At 42.9% G+C, this 20,000-nt stretch overlaps 1 protein-coding gene across 3 annotated transcripts in view; it reads left to right on the top strand.

Moving 5' to 3' along the window:
* fras1 (Fraser extracellular matrix complex subunit 1) overlaps positions 1 to 20,000 on the top strand; it is a 352,007-nt gene that overhangs the window by 276,239 nt on the left and 55,768 nt on the right. For 2 of the 3 annotated variants that reach the window (XM_036936462.1, XM_036936464.1), the window contains 7 exons: positions 3,708 to 3,955; positions 5,054 to 5,205; positions 8,103 to 8,265; positions 11,118 to 11,253; positions 12,730 to 12,926; positions 15,600 to 15,756; positions 19,603 to 19,866. In XM_036936462.1, coding sequence (XP_036792357.1) covers positions 3,708 to 3,955; positions 5,054 to 5,205; positions 8,103 to 8,265; positions 11,118 to 11,253; positions 12,730 to 12,926; positions 15,600 to 15,756; positions 19,603 to 19,866 — 1,317 coding nt within the window. The remainder of the gene's footprint in view (positions 1 to 3,707; positions 3,956 to 5,053; positions 5,206 to 8,102; positions 8,266 to 11,117; positions 11,254 to 12,729; positions 12,927 to 15,599; positions 15,757 to 19,602; positions 19,867 to 20,000) is intronic. The other variant, XM_036936463.1, reaches the window with a different exon arrangement.

Raw genomic sequence — 20,000 nt, forward strand, 5'->3', positions numbered from 1 at the left:
GCAGAGTCGACACAGACAAAGAGAACAATAACACACTGGAAAGACAAAGTGTCACCGAATGTCTTTACGACTTTGCGTAGCACATGTTCTGAATTCCCACATATCCCCAGACAACTTCTGCACTGTGTGTGAACGGAATGATATAGAAGAACAAGAGCGGGGGGTAGTTAGACCAGTAACAGTAGGTAGTTAGACCAGTAACAGTAGGTAGTTAGACCAGTAACAGTAGATAGTTAGACCAGTAGGTAGCTAGACCAGTAACAGTAGGTAGTTAGACCAGTAACAGTAGGTAGTTAGACCAGTAACAATAGGTAGTTAGACCTGTAACAGTAGGTAGTTAGACCAGTAACAGTAGGTAGTTAGACCTGTAACAGTAGGTAGTTAGACCAGTAACAGTAGGTAGTTAGACCAGTAACAGTAGGTAGTTAGACCAGTAACAGTAGGTAGTTAGACCAGTAACAGTAGGTAGTTAGACCAGTAACAGTAGGTAGTTAGACCAGTAACAGTAGGTAGTTAGACCAGTAACAGTAGGTAGGTAGACCAGTAACAGTAGATAGTTAGACCAGTAACAGTAGGTAGTTAGACCAGTAACAGTAGGTAGTTAGACCAGTAACAGTAGGTAGTTAGACCAGTAACAGTAGGTAGTTAGACCAGTAACAGTAGATAGTTAGACCAGTAACAGTAGGTAGTTAGACCAGTAACAGTAGGTAGTTAGACCTGTAACAATAGGTAGTTAGACCAGTAACAGTAGGTAGTTAAACCAGTAGGTAGCTAGACCAGTAACAGTAGGTAGCTAGACCAGTAACAGTAGGTAGTTAGACCAGTAACAGTAGGTAGTTAGACCAGTAACAATAGGTAGTTAGACATGTAACAGTAGGTAGCTAGACCTGTAACAGTAGGTAGCTAGACCAGTAACAGTAGGTAGCTAGACCAGTAACAGTAGGTAGTTAGACCAGTAACAGTAGGTAGTTAGACCAGTAACAATAGGTAGTTAGACCTGTAACAGTAGGTAGTTAGACCAGTAACAGTAGGTAGTTAGACCAGTAACAGTAGGTAGTTAGACCAGTAACAGTAGGTAGTTAGACCTGTAACAGTAGGTAGATAGACCAGTGACAGTAGGTAGATAGACCAGTAACAGTAGGTAGTTAGACCAGTAACAGTAGGTAGTTAGACCAGTAACAGTAGGTAGTTAGACCAGTAACAGTAGGTAGGTAGACCAGTAACAGTAGATAGTTAGACCAGTAACAGTAGGTAGTTAGACCAGTAACAGTAGGTAGTTAGACCAGTAACAGTAGGTAGTTAGACCTGTAACAGTAGGTAGTTAGACCAGTAACAGTAGGTAGTTAGACCAGTAACAGTAGGTAGGTAGACCAGTAACAGTAGATAGTTAGACCAGTAACAGTAGGTAGTTAGACCAGTAACAGTAGGTAGTTAGACCTGTAACAATAGGTAGTTAGACCAGTAACAGTAGGTAGTTAAACCAGTAGGTAGCTAGACCAGTAACAGTAGGTAGCTAGACCAGTAACAGTAGGTAGTTAGACCAGTAACAGTAGGTAGTTAGACCAGTAGGTAGCTAGACCAGTAACAGTAGGTAGTTAGAGCAGTAGGTAGTTAGACCAGTAACAGTAGGTAGCTAGACCAGTAACAGTAGGTAGTTAGACCAGTAACAGTAGGTAGTTAGACCAGTAGGTAGTTAGACCAGTAACAGTAGGTAGCTCGACCAGTAACAGTAGATAGTTAGACCAGTAACAGTAGGTAGTTAGACCAGTAACAGTAGGTAGTTAGACAAGTAGGTAGCTAGACCAGTAACAGTAGGTAGTTAGACCAGTAGGTAGTTAGACCAGTAACAGTAGGTAGCTAGACCTGTAACAGTAGGTAGTTAGACCAGAAACAGTAGGTAGTTAGACCTGTAACAGTAGGAAGTTAGACCAGTAACAGTAGGTAGCTAGACCAGTAACAGTAGGTAGCTAGACCAGTAACAGTAGGTAGCTAGACCAGTAACAATAGGTAGTTAGACCTGTAACAGTAGGTAGTTAGACCAGTAACAGTAGGTAGTTAGACCAGTAACAGTAGGTAGTTAGACCAGTAACAGTAGGTAGTTAGACCTGTAACAGTAGGTAGATAGACCAGTAACAGTAGGTAGTTAGACCAGTAACAGTAGGTAGTTAGACCAGTAACAGTAGGTAGTTAGACCAGTAACAATAGGTAGTTAGACCTGTAACAGTAGGTAGTTAGACCAGTAACAGTAGGTAGTTAGACCAGTAACAGTAGGTAGTTAGACCAGTAACAGTAGGTAGTTAGACCAGTAACAGTAGGTAGATAGACCTGTAACAGTAGGTAGTTAGACCAGTAACAGTAGGTAGTTAGACCAGTAACAGTAGGTAGTTAGACCAGTAACAGTAGGTAGGTAGACCAGTAACAGTAGGTAGTTAGACCAGTAACAGTAGGTAGTTAGACCAGTAACAGTAGGTCGTTAGACCAGTAACAGTAGGTAGTTAGACCTGTAACAGTAGGTAGTTAGACCAGTAACAGTAGGTAGGTAGACCAGTAACAGTAGGTAGTTAGACCAGTAACAGTAGGTAGTTAGACCAGTAACAGTAGGTAGTTAGACCAGTAACAGTAGGTAGTTAGACCTGTAACAATAGGTAGTTAGACCAGTAACAGTAGGTAGTTAAACCAGTAGGTAGCTAGACCAGTAACAGTAGGTAGCTAGACCAGTAACAGTAGGTAGTTAAACCAGTAGGTAGCTAGACCAGTAACAGTAGGTAGCTAGACCAGTAACAGTAGGTAGTTAGACCAGTAACAGTAGGTAGTTAGACCAGTAACAATAGGTAGTTAGACATGTAACAGTAGGTAGCTAGACCTGTAACAGTAGGTAGCTAGACCAGTAACAGTAGGTAGCTAGACCAGTAACAGTAGGTAGTTAGACCTGTAACAATAGGTAGTTAGACCAGTAACAGTAGGTAGTTAAACCAGTAGGTAGCTAGACCAGTAACAGTAGGTAGTTAGAGCAGTAGGTAGTTAGACCAGTAACAGTAGGTAGCTAGACCAGTAACAGTAGGTAGTTAGACCAGTAACAGTAGGTAGTTAAACCATTAACAGTAGGTAGTTAGACCAGTAGGTAGTTAGACCAGTAACAGTAGGTAGCTCGACCAGTAACAGTAGATAGTTAGACCAGTAACAGTAGGTAGTTAGACCAGTAACAGTAGGTAGTTAGACCAGTAGGTAGCTAGACCAGTAACAGTAGGTAGTTAGAGCAGTAGGTAGTTAGACCAGTAACAGTAGGTAGCTAGACCAGTAACAGTAGGTAGTTAGACCAGTAACAGTAGGTAGTTAAACCATTAACAGTAGGTAGTTAGACCAGTAGGTAGTTAGACCAGTAACAGTAGGTAGCTCGACCAGTAACAGTAGATAGTTAGACCAGTAACAGTAGGTAGTTAGACCAGTAACAGTAGGTAGTTAGACAAGTAGGTAGCTAGACCGGTAACAGTAGGTAGTTAGACCAGTAGGTAGTTAGACCAGTAACAGTAGGTAGCTAGACCTGTAACAGTAGGTAGTTAGACCAGAAACAGTAGGTAGTTAGACCAGTAACAGTAGTTAGCTAGACCAGTAACAGTAGGTAGTTAGATCAGTAGGTAGCCAGACCATTAAGAATAACATACGTTTTATTTATTTAACAGTATCATTCAACTCCTTTGTCCCTCCAGGTGACACGTTCTCCTTCAGTGACGTGACCCGTAACGTTTTGCAGTATGAACACTCTGGCCTCTCCACCGACGAGGATGCCATCACCTTTACCGTTACCGACGGTTTCTCCATGACGACGGCGGTGGTACAGGTGGTTGTGTTGGGCGTCGGGGGCGACGGGCCCAGGAGAGACCCAGAGGCCCTGCTGTCCATGGAGGTTCCTGAAAAAAGTACTAGTGTCATCAGACGCACACACCTGGGTTATACGGTTAGTACACACACCTGGGTTATACTGTTAGTACACACACCTGGGTTATACTGTTAGTAAACACACCTGGGTTATACTGTTAGTACACACACCTGGGTTATACTGTTAGTAAACACACCTGGGTTATACTGTTAGTAAACACACCTGGGTTATACTGTTAGTACACACACCTGGGTTATACTGTTAGTAAACACACCTGGGTTATACTGTTAGTAAACACACCTGGGTTATACTGTTAGTACACACACCTGGGTTATACTGTTAGTACACACACCTGGGTTATACTGTTAGTAAACACACCTGGGTTATACTGTTAGTACACACACCTGGGTTATACTGTTAGTAAACACACCTGGGTTATACTGTTAGTAAACACACCTGAGTGTGTGTGGACTGAAGCTCAGAGTTAGGTGTGTGTGTGTGTGTGTGTGTGTGTGTGTGTGTGTGTGTGACACACAGGACACACAGGACACAATATGTAGCCATACCTGGACCCTCTCTGAATGGTACTTCTGTTTTTGTGTTCATGTTCAGCCTCATTATAATATGATGTCATGAGATGTGAATGTGGTTCAGCTCCTTCCGTTATGGTCCTGACTTATTGAAACCTCTTTATTATAGTGGTTCTGGTTGCTGTGTTTCAGTGCTGTAGATACTGTACGTTCAACCACAGCTTCACATAATAATCAGCATACATTTTAGTATACTATTTCTTTCAGAATTATAGTGTACACTACCAACACCTACTCATTCAATGTTTTATTTTGGTATTTTTTACTATTTTCTACATTGTAGAATAATAATGAAGACATCAAAACTATGAAATAACACATATGGAGTCGTGTAGTAACCAAAAAAGTGTTAAATAAATCTAAATATATTTGAGATTTGAGATTCTTCAAATAGCCACCTTTTGCCTTGATGACAGCTTTGAAAAAAAAAGGTTTGATGTCTTCACTATTGTTCTACAACGTAGGAAATAAAAATGAAAAAAAAACCTTGAATGAGCAGGTGTTCTAAAACGTTTGACCGGTAGCATAGGTCCTAAGGTGAACTTGACCGGTACTGTATCATGAAATATGTGATCATATTTTGCAGAGCGACACCTCTCCAGATGAGAAGATACGTATTCAGCTGGTGTCAGTTCCTATGTACGGCATCCTGACCAAGACGGGGTCAGACTCAGAGCACCAGGAGATGACAGAGTACTCCTCTTTCACCTTGGACGACATCAACAAACACAGGATCAGGTAGAGCCAGTTCCATTAAACACATAGACAGACAGAGCGAATACATAATATGATATTTGAAATGTCTCTATTCTTCACTTTTGTGAGTGTAATATTTACTGTAATATTTACTGTAATATTTACTGTAATATTTACTGTACATTTCTTTTTAACGGATTACTTCAACTTTGTTTATTATCTGTTTCACTTGCTTTGGCAATGTAAACATATGTTTCCCATGACAATAAAACCATTGAATTTAGTTGAATTGAGAGAGGCAGAGAGAGAGAGGCAGAGAGAGAGAGGCAGAGAGAGAGAGAGAGGCAGAGAGAGAGAGAGAGGCAGAGAGAGAGAGAGAGGCAGAGAGAGAGAGAGAGGCAGAGAGAGAGAGAGAGGCAGAGAGAGAGAGGCAGAGAGAGAGAGAGAGGCAGAGAGAGAGAGGCAGAGAGAGAGAGAGAGGCAGAGAGAGAGAGAGAGGCAGAGAGAGAGAGAGAGGCAGAGAGAGAGAGAGAGGCAGAGAGAGAGAGAGAGGCAGAGAGAGAGAGAGAGGCAGAGAGAGAGAGAGAGGCAGAGAGAGAGAGAGGCAGAGAGAGAGAGAGGCAGATAGAGAGAGAGGCAGATAGAGAGAGAGGCAGATAGAGAGAGAGGCAGATAGAGAGAGAGGCAGATAGAGAGAGAGGCAGATAGAGAGAGAGAGAGGCAGAGAGAGATAGGCAGATAGAGAGAGAGAGGCAGGTAGAGAGAGGCAGATAGAGAGAGATGATGACAGAGTACTCCTCTTTCACCATGGAGAAAGTAATCTAAAGTAGCTTCCTCTCCTTGTTTGCTTCTACTTTACCTGTACTGATCTGTAAAGAACTGGACAGGTTGAAAGTTAATTCTGCTGTCCACTTCACATTCTGGTATCCATTTCTACCAGCTCCTATGTTATTATTGAAGTAATTATTAAGACGATTTGTTCTGCCGTGTAGATATTTATTTCAAAATAATTTAGATTTTTTTTCTGTCCAGATTATTTAATTGAGAGCAATTCTCATTTAGGCTTAAAGTAGCGACTTAGTCGAAAGGTTTCTGTAAAAGGAATGGCCTCTATCTTCTGTCACTCCTACTATACAATAGAATCTTCTCCATGTGAGGCTTTGTGAAATCCTCTCTACAAATTAGAAACGGTAGAAAAAGATTTAGTGTGTTTTAGCGACGATATGGGAAAGCACAAACAGCTTAGCTCAATTAGCATGTCTAATTAGCGAATATTAAATATCAACCACCTGCAAGAGACACACACACACACACACACACACACACACACACACACACACACACACACACACACACACACACACACACACACACACACTGAAAACCAGGCATCAAAATGAAAACAAAAATTAGGCCTTGGGACTTCATCCCCATAATGTGCCTCTGATTAGCTTTGGTGCTAATTAGCACACTAGGCTAATATTATAGCAAACATCTCTGGGGCTGTGGGTTTAAATCACTTGTTTTTGTTAAACTTACCAGACTGACTTTCTGTGTTAATGAGAATTAGAAAAATATTATATTTTATTCAGGTACTCTTCGCTAGTTTTTAAAGGGCTTTATATACACCATTAGTCTTCATATCGGTGTTGCACTGTGAGAGTTAGAGGATGTTAGATGTGTTCAGATCCGTTCTCCAGATATAGAGATATAGCTCAGATATAGAGATATAGATCAGTTATAGATCAGATATAGAGACGTAGATCAGATATAGATCAGATATAGATCAGATATAGAGATATAGATCAGCCATAGATCAGATATAGCGATCTAGATCAGATAAAGATCAGATATAGAGTTATAGATCAGTTATAGATCAGATATAGAGATGTAGATCAGATATAGATCAGATATAGATCAGATATAGATCAGATATAGATCAGACGTAGATCAGATATAGAGATCTAGATCAGACATAGATCAGATATAGAGCTATAGATCAGATATAGAGATATAGCTCAGATATAGAGATATAGCTCAGATATAGAGATATAGAGCAGTTATAGATCAGATATAGAGACGTAGATCAGATAGATCAGACATAGATCAGATATAGAGATATAGATCAGACGTAGATCAGATATAGAGATCTAGATCAGACATAGATCAGATATAGAGCTATAGATCAGATATAGAGATATAGCTCAGATATAGAGATATAGCTCAGATATAGAGATATAGAGCAGTTATAGATCAGATATAGAGACGTAGATCAGATATAGATCAGACATAGATCAGATATAGAGATCTAGATCAGACATAGATCAGATATAGAGCTATAGATCAAATATAGAGATATTGATCTGCATGTATAACGCGTTTTATTAGTGTGAGGAGAATCTCGGCTCTTCCACCACCAATCTGTAGCCCATCGTGAACACGTAACACTTTTCTTAAAAGCAAACGATAGCTATAATGATTTACGACTTGTTATAAGCATGTATTGTTGTTGTTGTTGTTAATAGTAAACAAGGGATTATTTTGAGACGATGCTATACGCTGGTTTTGTATGTATTAGCCCTTATAATGTGTAGATGTTACAGTAAACTTGTAGTATGTTATGTCTTTCAGTATGTCACATCATTGTTGTTGTTGTTGTTAATAGTAAACAAGGGATTATTTTGAGACGATGCTATACGCTGGTTTTGTATGTATTAGCCCTTATAATGTGTAGATGTTACAGTAAACTTGTAGTATGTTATGTCTTTCAGTATGTCACATCATTGTTGTTGTTGTTGTTAATAGTAAACAAGGGATTATTTTGAGACGATGCTATACGCTGGTTTTGGGTAAAAAAAATGTTATTGTTTTGTTTTCCTTGAAGACTATGTTTTGGGATGAACTTCACTAAAGCTCACATTTCCTTCCTGCCATGCAAGCTACATCACTTCCTTTGAGATAGGAAGTCAGCCGGTGACGGACATCTTCCATTTCATTGTTTACGACGGTGAGAACAATCGCCTTGACAACCAGATGTGTACCATCACCATCACCTCCATGAAGAGACAGCCTCCAGTGGTCACTGTCCGCAGTGGCATCAAGGTACACACACACGAGCACACACGTGCACACACACACACACACGAACACACACACACGCACACGTACACACACACGCACGCACACACGAACACATACACACACACGTGCACACACACACACACATGCATGCGCACACACACGAGCACACACGTGCACACACACACACACACATACAAAAACACACACACACACTACTCAGCTTGTTTGGACAGTTGCTAGGGAACAGAACAAAGAGATACTGTTTGCAACATATGAAGCAACACCAAGCAACACAGCTGATGCAACACTCAGTGGACCAGTGTCTAACGCTGTGTGTGTGTGTGTGTGTGTGTGTGTGTGTGTGTGTGTGTGTTCACTGTGATGTTCACTGTGATGTGAAGGAGTCAGGGTCGATCAATGTAACATACATGAGTAGAACAGAAATATAACCTCTGACATTGGAAATTGATATTGGAATGGAGGGTGTCTGTTCTAGGCATTCTAATTCTATGTGTGTTCTAGGCATTCTAATTATATGTCTGTTCTAGTCACTCTAATTCTGTCTGTTCTAGTCACTCTAATTCTATGTGTGTTCTAGGCATTCTAATTATATGTCTGTTCTAGTCACTCTAATTCTGTCTGTTCTAGTCACTCTAATTCTATGTCTGTTCTAGTCACTCTAATTCTATGTCTGTTCTTGTCATTCTAATTCTATGTCTGTTCTAGTCATTCTAATTCGATGTCTGTTCTAGTCACTGTAATTCTATGTCTGTTCTAGTCACTGTAATTATATGTCAGTTCTAGTCACTCTAATTCTATGTATGTTCTTGTCATTCTAATTCTATGTCTGTTCTAGTCATTCTAATTCTATGTCTGTTCTAGTCACTGTAATTCTATGTCAGTTCTAGTCACTCTAATTCTATGTATGTTCTTGTCATTCTAATTCTATGTCTGTTCTAGTCATTCTAATTCTATGTCTGTTCTAGTCACTGTAATTCTATGTCTGTTCTAGTCACTGTAATTCTATGTCTGTTCTAGTCACTGTAATTCTATGTCTGTTCTAGTCACTGTAATTATATGTCAGTTCTAGTCACTCTAATTCTATGTATGTTCTTGTCATTCTAATTCTATGTCTGTTCTAGTCATTCTAATTCTATGTCTGTTCTAGTCACTGTAATTCTATGTCAGTTCTAGTCACTGTAATTCTATGGAACGTGGTCTATATTATACATTATAAAACTGGGTGGTACGAGCCTGCTCTAATGACGTTGGTAACCAGTTTATAACAGCAATAAGGCACCTCGGGGGTTTGTGGTATATGGCAATATACCACGGCTAAAGGGCTGTATCCAGCCACTCTGCGTTGCGTCGTGAGTAGAACAGCCCTTAGCCGTGATATATTGGCCATATACTACACCCCCTCTGGCCTTATTATGATATATATTTTTATTTATTTAACCTTTATTTAACTAGGTAAGTCAGTTAAGAACAAATTCTTATTTACAATGACGGCCTACCCCTGCCAAACCCTAACCTGGATGACGCTGGATGACGCCCTATGGGACTCCCAATCACGACCTGTTGTGATATAGCCTGGAATCGAACCAGGGTCTGTAGTGACGCCTCTAGCACAGATGCAGTGCCTTAGACCGCTGCGCTTAAGCAATCCCTCAATAACATGGACTGGCAGGCCATGCTGTACTACATGATATAATAGAAATAGTCCTGGGGTGGATGTTGCACTTAGTGACTGATCTGTGATCAGAGCTACCTTCCACAATCCTCACTGTAAAGATCTTAGTGACTGATCTGTGATCAGAGTTACCTTCCACAATCCTAACTGTAAAGATCAGTAGCTATCTAGGGGTAATTTCAAATCAAATCAAAGTTTATTTGTCAGGTGCGCCGAATACAACAGTGAAATGCTTACTTACAGGCTCTAACCAATAGTGCGAAAAAAAAAGGTGTGTGTGTGTGTGTGTGTGTGTGTGTGTGTGTGTGTGTGTGTGTGTGTGTGTGTGTGTGTGTGTGTGTGTGTGTGTGTGTGTGTGTGTGTGTGTGTGTGTGTGTGTGTGTGTGTGTGTGTGTGCGTGTGTGTGTGTGTGTGTAGGTAAGTAAAGAAATAAAGCAACAGTAAAAAGACATTTGAAATAAGAGTAGCGAGGCTATAAAAGTAGCGAGGCTACATACAGACACCGGTTAGTCAGGCTGATTGAGGTAGTATGTACATGTAGATATGGTTAAAGTGACTATTCATATATGATGAACAGAGAGTAGCAGTAGCGTGAAAGAGGGGTTAGCGGGTGGTGGGACACATTGCAGATAGTCCGGGTAACCATTTGGTTACCTGTTCAGGAGTCTTATGGTTGGGGGGTAAAAACTGTTGAGAAGTCTTTTTGTCCTAGACAGGGCACTCCGGTACCGCTTGCCATGCGGTAGTAGAGAGAACAGTTTATGACTGGGGTGGCTGGGGTCTTTGACAATTTTTAGTGCCTTCTTCTGACACCGCCTGGTGTAGAGGTCCTTAATGCCAGGCAGCTTTGCCCCAGTGATGTACTGGGCCGTACGCACTACCCTCTGTAGTGCCTTGCGGTCGGAGGACGAGCAGTTGCCGTACCAGGCAGTGATGCAACCGGTCAGGATGCTGTTGATGGTGCAGCTGTAGAACCTTTTGAGGATCTGAGGACCCACAACAAATATTTTTAGTTTCCTGACGGGGAATAGGCTTTGTCGTGCCCTCTTCACGACTGTCTTGGTGTGCTTGGATCATTCTAGTTTGTTGTTGATTTCATCCCAGTTGTCCTAGAAGTGTTCTCCAATGCTGTATCTGCATACTGAGATCTTCTGCAACTTTCTATTTTATGTATATCTAGGTCCAGGAAGGAGGGAGAGTCCAGCTGTCAACCAATCACATCATTGTATCAGATCTGGACACACCCAAGAAGGACCTGCTGGTGTGGATGATCAGCTCGCCCAAATATGGCTTCATTGAGAACACGAGACGAAGAGGTGTGTGTGTGTGTGGGTGGGTGTGAGCGTGTGTGTGTGTTTGTGTGTGTGTGTGTGTGTGTGTGTGTGTGTGTGTGTACACTCTGCATATCAGTAATATACAACATAGTGGAACATCTTGACAGCAGACCTCCCTAGTAGAGATATTTATCCTCTGGTTCTTCAGTGGTCTGGTGATAGACACCATGTCTCTTTCAAAGACAACACTCAGCTACTATATAAAGCCTTAGATCCTGAGAGTGTGAGAGAGCGAGTGTGAGAGAGCGAGTGTGAGAGAGAGAGTGGTTGAGAGAGAGAGTGGTTGAGAGAGTGAGTGTGAGAGAGCGAGTGTGAGAGAGTGAGTGTGAGAGAGAGAGTGGTTGAGAGAGCGAGTGTGAGAGAGAGCGAGTGTGAGAGAGAGCGAGTGTGAGAGAGTGAGTGTGAGAGAGTGAGTGTGAGAGAGTGAGTGTGAGAGAGTGAGTGTGAGAGAGTGAGTGTGAGAGAGTGAGTGTGAGAGAGTGAGTGTGAGAGAGTGAGTGTGAGAGAGTGAGTGTGAGAGAGTGAGTGTGAGAGAGTGAGTGTGAGAGAGTGAGTGTGAGAGAGTGAGTGTGAGAGAGTGAGTGTGAGAGAGTGAGTGTGAGAGAGTGAGTGTGAGAGAGTGAGTGTGAGAGAGCGTGAGAGAGAGAATGAGTGTGAGAGAGAGAATGTGTGTGAGAGTGAGTGTGAGAGAGTGAGTGTGAGAGAGTGAGTGTGAGAGAGTGAGTGTGAGAGAGTGAGTGTGAGAGAGTGAGTGTGAGAGAGTGAGTGTGAGAGAGTGAGTGTGAGAGAGTGAGTGTGAGAGAGCGTGAGAGAGAGAATGAGTGTGAGAGAGAGAATGTGTGTGAGAGTGAGTGTGTGAGAGAGTGAGTGAGTGTGAGAGAGTGAGTGTGAGAGAGTGAGTGTGAGAGAGTGAGTGTGAGAGAGTGCGTGTGAGAGAGTGAGTGTGAGAGTGAGAGAGCATCTGCACATCATTACAACACCGTATATAGATATAATATGACATTTGAAATGTATTTTGGAACATTTGTGAGTGTAATATTTAGAGAGAGAGAGAGAGAGAGAGAGAGAGAGAGAGAGAGAGATGAATTCAATGTAATAAACCTATATTTTCCATAAGGGCCAGTTGTCCTGGGCAGAGCAGTGTGAATATAAGCAGTAGTAGAGGTACAGTAATACACTACCTAGAGACATATGAAACAACACTGGTGACAGTGGAAGGAGGCCTGCAGAAAAGTCTTTATACTGCAAAGTAAACTCCGTTTTTCATCCGTTATGTGATGCCCGAAGAACTGGTCTTTAGTTACGTTGTCTCCTCCTGAGAATTCCCCCCGTTGAAATAGAAATTAATATCTATTCGCCTGTAGTATTTCTACATGATGTCATCAGTCTTGGATGTTTCTGATCTAACCCTGAAGTGAGATCTCACTTCCCATTCTGGTTTCGTCCTCTGTCTCCCAGTGGGCTCGTTGGGCGGTTCAAATACCCGCGTCATCAGTCCCGAGGTTCCCTTCTCCATGGACGACCTGACCACTGACCACATCTTCTACGTCCAGAACGTCCATAGCACTGACCACCACTACCAGGACACCTTCTCCTTCTACATCAGTGATGGGTCCAGTCAGACAGAGGCCTTCAATGTCAACATAGATATACTGGTAGACAATACTACTACTACTACTACTACTACATCAGTGATATACTGGTAGACAATACTACTACTACTACTACTACTACTACTACTACATCAGTGATATACTGGTAGACAATACTACTACTACTACTACTACTACTACTACTACATCAGTGATATACTGGTAGACAATACTACTACTACTACTACTACTACTACTACTACTACATCAGTGATATTCTGGTAGACAATACTACTACTACTACTACTACTACTACTACATCAGTGATATACTGGTAGACAATACTACTACTACTACTACTACTACTACTACATCAGTGATATACTGGTAGACAATACTACTACTACTACATCAGTGATATACTGGTAGACAATACTACTACTACTACTACTACATCAGTGATGTACTGGTAGACAATACTACTACTACTACTACTACATCAGTGATATACTGGTAGACAATACTACTACTACTACTACATCAGTGATGTACTGGTAGACAATACTACTACTACTACTACTACTACTACTACTACTACTACATCAGTGATATACTAGTAGACAATACTACTACTGCTACTACTACATCAGTCAACATAGATATACTGGTAGACAATACTACTACTACTACTACATCAGTGATATACTAGTAGACAATACTACTACTGCTACTACTACATCAGTCAACATAGATATACTGGTAGACAATACTAGTACTACTACTACATCAGTGATATACTAGTAGACAATACTACTACTACTACTACTACTACTACTACATCAGTGATATACTAGTAGACAATACTACTACTGCTACTACTACATCAGTCAACATAGATATACTGGTAGACATAATTATTAAAGCTACAATCCTTAAGACAACAGCAGACCTGTTACTTGGTTTGATACATTGAGATTCATAAATGGATCTATGAATGCAAAGACTGAAAATCCATCCTATCAGCATGCTTAGTTTTACACATATTTTAAAGATGTATGTTGTGTATTTATACAAATACAATGTTATTAATAAATATAATTAACTCTTAATTTATTGCAAAGTTCACAAAGAAAACTTTCAGACAAGGTTGAGGGATTTTCTTGTCCTGTGATAACTACACCAGGATTTTATTGTCCTGTGATAACTACACCAGGATTTTATTGTTCTGTGATAACTACACCAGGATTTTATTGTCCTGTGATAACTACACCAGGATTGTATTGTTCTGTGATAACTACACCAGGATTTTATTGTCCTGTGATAACTACACCAGGATTGTATTGTCCTGTGATAAATACACCAGGATTTTATTGTCCTGTGATAACTACACCAGGATTTTATTGTCCTGTGATAACTACACCAGGATTTTATTGTTCTGTGATAACTACACCAGGATTTTATTGTCCTGTGATAACTACACCAGGATTGTATTGTTCTGTGATAACTACACCAGGATGTTATTGTCCTGTGATAACTACACCAGGATTTTATTGTCCTGTGATAACTACACCAAGATTTTATTGTCCTGTGATAACTACACCAGGATTATATTGTCCTGTGATAACTACACCAGGATTTTATTGTTCTGTGATAACAACACCAGGATTTTATTGTCCTGTGATAACTACACCAGGATTTTATTGTCCTGTGATAACTACACCAGGATTTTATAATCCTGTGATAACTACACCAGGATTGTATTGTTCTGTGATAACTACACCAGGATTTTATTGTCCTGTGATAACTACACCAGGATGGTATTGTCCTGTGATAACTACACCAGGATTTTATTGTCCTGTGATAACTACACCAGGATTTTATAATCCTGTGATAACTACACTAGGATTTTATTGTCCTGTGATAACTACACCAGCATTTTATTGTCCTGCGATAACTACACCAGGATTGTATTGTTCTGTGATAACTACACCAGGATTTTATTGTCCTGTGATAACTACACCAGGATTTTATTGTCCTGTGATAACTACACCAGGATTTTATAATCCTGTGATAACTACACCAGGATTTTATAATCCTGTGATAACTACACCAGGATTTTATTGTCCTGTGATAACTACACCAGGATTTTATAATCCTGTGATAACTACACCAGGATTTTATTGTTCTGTGATAACTACACCAGGATTTTATTGTCCTGTGATAACTACACCAGGATTTTATTGTTCTGTGATAACTACACCAGGATTGTATTGTCCTGTGATAACTACACCAGGATTTTATTGTCCTGTGATAACTACACCAGGATTTTATTGTCCATATGTATTTATATTTATTTTTAATCTGCATAAAAATGCATCCCTTTGTCTGCTAGGGCCCCTGAGGTGATGATTATTTTTTTTATTTTTTATTTAACTCGGTAAGTCAGTTAAGAACAAATTCTTTTTTTACAATGACGGCCTATAAACAGTGTGTTAACTACCTTGTTCAGGGGCAGAATGACAGATTTTTACCTTGTCAGCTCAGTGGATTCAATCTTGCAACCTTTCAGTTACTAGTCCAACCCTTTAACCACTAGGCTACCTGCCACCCTGAGCCTTGTGTGTATGTTTTCTTGCATGTGTGTATGCTAAACTTTACACGTGTGTGTGTGTGTGTGTGTGTGTGTGTGTGTGTGTGTGCGCGCTTGTGCGTGTGCGTGTGTGTGTGTTCCTGCAGCAGACTAAAGAGGAGATGGAGCCGGTGGTATCAGTGAACAGAGTCCAGGTGGAGCAGAACTCAGGAGTGGTCATCACTAACTCCTCTCTCAACGTCCTGGACCAGGACACACCAGACAACGACATCATCATCACCGTCACCAAGCAACCTGCCTACGGTACGGGCACACACACACACACTATACCTCTAACAGCCCGACAGTCAGTGTCAAATGCTGCTCCTCTCTCTCCAGTCCACTATTTGACCTCTAAGTCTCCCTCCATCGCTCCCTTTAATTTTCCCTGCCTCTATCCATCCCTCCACCCCTCCCTGCCTCTATCCATCCCTCCATCCCTCCCTGCCTCTATCCATCCCTCCATCCCTCCCTGCCTCTATCCATCCCTCCATCCGTCCCTTTAATTCTCCCTTCCTCCATCCCTCTAACTCTCCCTCCATCCATCCTCTAACTCTCCCTCCATCCATCTCTCCCTCGGTCCCTCCATTCTATCCTCTAACTCTCCCTCCATCCCTCCCTCTAACTCTCCCTCCATCTCTCCATTTTACCCTCTAACCCTCCCTCCATCTCTCCATTCTACCATCTAACTGTCCCTCCATCTCTCCATTCTACCGTCTAACTCTCCCTCCATCCCTCCCTCTAACCCTCCCTCCATCTCTCCATTCTACCATCTAACTGTCCCTCCATCTCTCCATTCTACCGTCTAACTCTCCCTCCATCCCTCCCTCTAACCCTCCCTCCATCTCTCCATTCTACCATCTAACTGTCCCTCCATCTCTCCATTCTACCATCTAACTGTCCCTCCATCTCTCCATTCTACCGTCTAACTCTCCCTCCATCCCTCCCTCTAACTCTCCCTCCATCTCTCCATTCTACCGTCTAACTCTCCCTCCATCCCTCCTTCTAACCCTCCCTCCATCTCTCCATTCTACCATCTAACTGTCCCTCCATCTCTCCATTCTACCATCTAACTGTCCCTCCATCTCTCCATTCTACCATTTAACTGTCCCTCCATCTCTCCATCCTTCCCTCTAACCCTCCCTCCATCTCTCCATTCTACTATTTAACTGTCCCTCCATCTCTCCATTCTACCATTTAACTGTCCCTCCATCTCTCCATTCTACCATCTAACTGTCCCTCCATCTCTCCATTCTACCGTCTAACTCTCCCTCCATCCTTCCCTCTCACTCTCCCTCCATCTCTCCATCCTTCCCTCTAACCCTCCCTCCATCTCTCCATTCTACCATCTAACTGTCCCTCCATCTCTCCATTCTACCATCTAACTGTCCCTCCATCTCTCCATTCTACCGTCTAACTCTCCCTCCATCCTTCCCTCTAATTCTCCCTCCATCTCTCCATTCTACCCTCTAACTCTCCCTCCTTCTCTCCATTCTACCATCTAATTCTCCCTCCATCTCTCCATCCCTCCCTCTCACTCTCCCTCCATCTCTCCATTCTACCATCTAACTCTCCCTCCATCCCTCCCTCTAACCCTCCCTCCATCTCTCCATTCTACCATCTAACTGTCCCTCCATCTCTCCATTCTACCGTCTAACTCTCCCTCCATCCCTCCCTCTAACCCTCCCTCCATCTCTCCATTCTACCATCTAACTGTCCCTCCATCTCTCCATTCTACCATCTAACTGTCCCTCCATCTCTCCATTCTACCGTCTAACTCTCCCTCCATCCCTCCCTCTAACTCTCCCTCCATCTCTCCATTCTACCGTCTAACTCTCCCTCCATCCCTCCTTCTAACCCTCCCTCCATCTCTCCATTCTACCATCTAACTGTCCCTCCATCTCTCCATTCTACCATCTAACTGTCCCTCCATCTCTCCATTCTACCATTTAACTGTCCCTCCATCTCTCCATCCTTCCCTCTAACCCTCCCTCCATCTCTCCATTCTACTATTTAACTGTCCCTCCATCTCTCCATTCTACCATTTAACTGTCCCTCCATCTCTCCATTCTACCATCTAACTGTCCCTCCATCTCTCCATTCTACCGTCTAACTCTCCCTCCATCCTTCCCTCTCACTCTCCCTCCATCTCTCCATCCTTCCCTCTAACCCTCCCTCCATCTCTCCATTCTACCATCTAACTGTCCCTCCATCTCTCCATTCTACCATCTAACTGTCCCTCCATCTCTCCATTCTACCGTCTAACTCTCCCTCCATCCTTCCCTCTAATTCTCCCTCCATCTCTCCATTCTACCCTCTAACTCTCCCTCCTTCTCTCCATTCTACCATCTAATTCTCCCTCCATCTCTCCATCCCTCCCTCTCACTCTCCCTCCATCTCTCCATTCTACCATCTAACTCTCCCTCCATTCATACCTCTAGCTATCCTTCCATCTCTTCCTCAGTCCTTCCATTCTACCCTCTAACTCTCCCTCCATCTCTCCATTCTACCATCTAATTCTCCCTCCGTCTGTCCATCCCTCCCTCTCACTCTCCCTCCATCCATCCCTCCCTCTAACTCTCCCTCCATCTCTCCATTCTACCATCTAACGCTCCCTCCATTCTACCGTCTAACTCTCCCTCAGTCCCTCCATTCATCCCTCTAGCTATCCCTCCATATCTTCCTCAGTGCCTCCATTATACCCTCTAACTTTCTCTCCATCCCTCCCTCTAACTCTCTCTCCATCCCTCCCTCTAATTCTCCCTCCATCTCTCCATTCTACTGTCTAACTCTCCCTCCATCTCTCCATTCTACCCTCTAACTCTCCCTCCATCTCTCCATTCTACCCTCTAACTTTCTCTCCATCCCTCCCTCTAACTCTCCCTCCATCTCTCCATTCTATCCTCTAACTCTCCCTCAGTCCCTCCATTCTACCCTTTAACTCTCCCTCCATCTCTCCATTCTACCATCTAATTCTCCCTCCATCTGTCCATCCCTCCCTCTCACTCTCCCTCCATCCATCCCTCCCTCTAACTCTCCCTCCATCTCTCCATCCCTCCCTCTAATTCTCCCTCCATCTCTCCATTCTACTGTCTAACTCTCCCTCCATCTCTCCATTCTACCCTCTAACTCTCCCTCCATCTCTCCATTCTACCGTCTAACTCTCCCTCAGTCCCTCCATTCATCTCTCTAGCTATCCCTCCATATCTTCCTCAGTCCCTCCATTCTACCCTCTAACTCTCCCTCCATCCTTCCCTCTAATTGTCCCTCCATCTCTCCATTCTAACGTATAACTCTCCCTCCATCTCTCCATTCTAACGTATAACTCTCCCTCCATCCTTCCCTCTAATTATCCCTCCATCTCTCCATTCTACCCTCTAACTCTCCCTCCATCTCTCCATTCTAACGTATAACTCTCCCTCCATCCTTCCCTCTAACTCTCCCTCCATCCGTCAGTCTGACCCACTAACTGTCCCTCCATCTCTCCATCCTTCCCTCTAACTCTCCCTCCATCCGTCCGTCTGTCCCACTAACTGTCCCTCCATCTCTCCATCCTTCCCTCTAACTCTCCCTCCATCCTTCCATCTGTCCCACTAACTGTCCCTCCATCCTTCCATCTGTCCCACTAACTGTCCCTCCATCCTTCCATCTGTCCCACTAACTGTCCCTGTACTGTCAGGATCCTGCAGCGACTCATTCTTCACAACCAGCAGGCAATAAAAGCAACATAAACCCTCCCATAAAGCCCCTGTCACACCGTCATAAAACTAAAAACCTATGAAGGCTATCGAGGCCTTTTTACTGTCCTCTCCACTGTCTGCTTGCCAGACAGCTTCTGCTAAACGACATTGTGAAGCGCAAAACACATTCATCATTGGTGCACATACACTGGTACGCAGGTGCCGGGTCTCACATTGCCGGGATTCAAGACCTTCCAGTGAGGAAGATATGTGACCCCATCTACTTTTAGTCATTTCATCTATCTACCTTTCTTCTTTGGTTGCCTTATGTAAAGTGTCTTTGAGTGTCACGAAGAGGGCTAAATAAACAAGACACACCCCTATCATTATTAATTATTACTCTGTACCACCGCGGCGGTCCTGTTTTCAGGCAAGCTGCGTAGACGCCAGTTCTACTCCCAGCCTCTGGAGAACGGTCGGATCCTGTCTCAGGGGTCCACGTTCACCTACCAGGACGTGGTGGACCTGCTTCTGGTGTACACCCCTGACACGGCCAGCGGGGGCAGTGACGAGCTCGCCTTCTCTCTGACCGACGGTGTCCACGTCACCAGCGGACGGCTCACCTTCACCATAGACGTCAGGAAGAGCGAAGGACCAAGGATGACTGTGAATAGAGGCCTGCAGCTGGCAGCAGGTACGCTCTTGGGTTTGTGTGGACCTTGTGTGACCTTAAACAGTTTCCGCAGGTACGCTCTTGGGTTTGTGTGGACCTTGTGTGACCTTAAACAGTTTCCGCAGGTACGCTCTTGGGTTTGTGTGGACCTTGCG

The sequence above is a fragment of the Oncorhynchus mykiss genome, chromosome 11 (assembly GCF_013265735.2).
Source record: "Oncorhynchus mykiss isolate Arlee chromosome 11, USDA_OmykA_1.1, whole genome shotgun sequence".
Taxonomy (NCBI): Eukaryota; Metazoa; Chordata; class Actinopteri; order Salmoniformes; family Salmonidae; genus Oncorhynchus; species Oncorhynchus mykiss.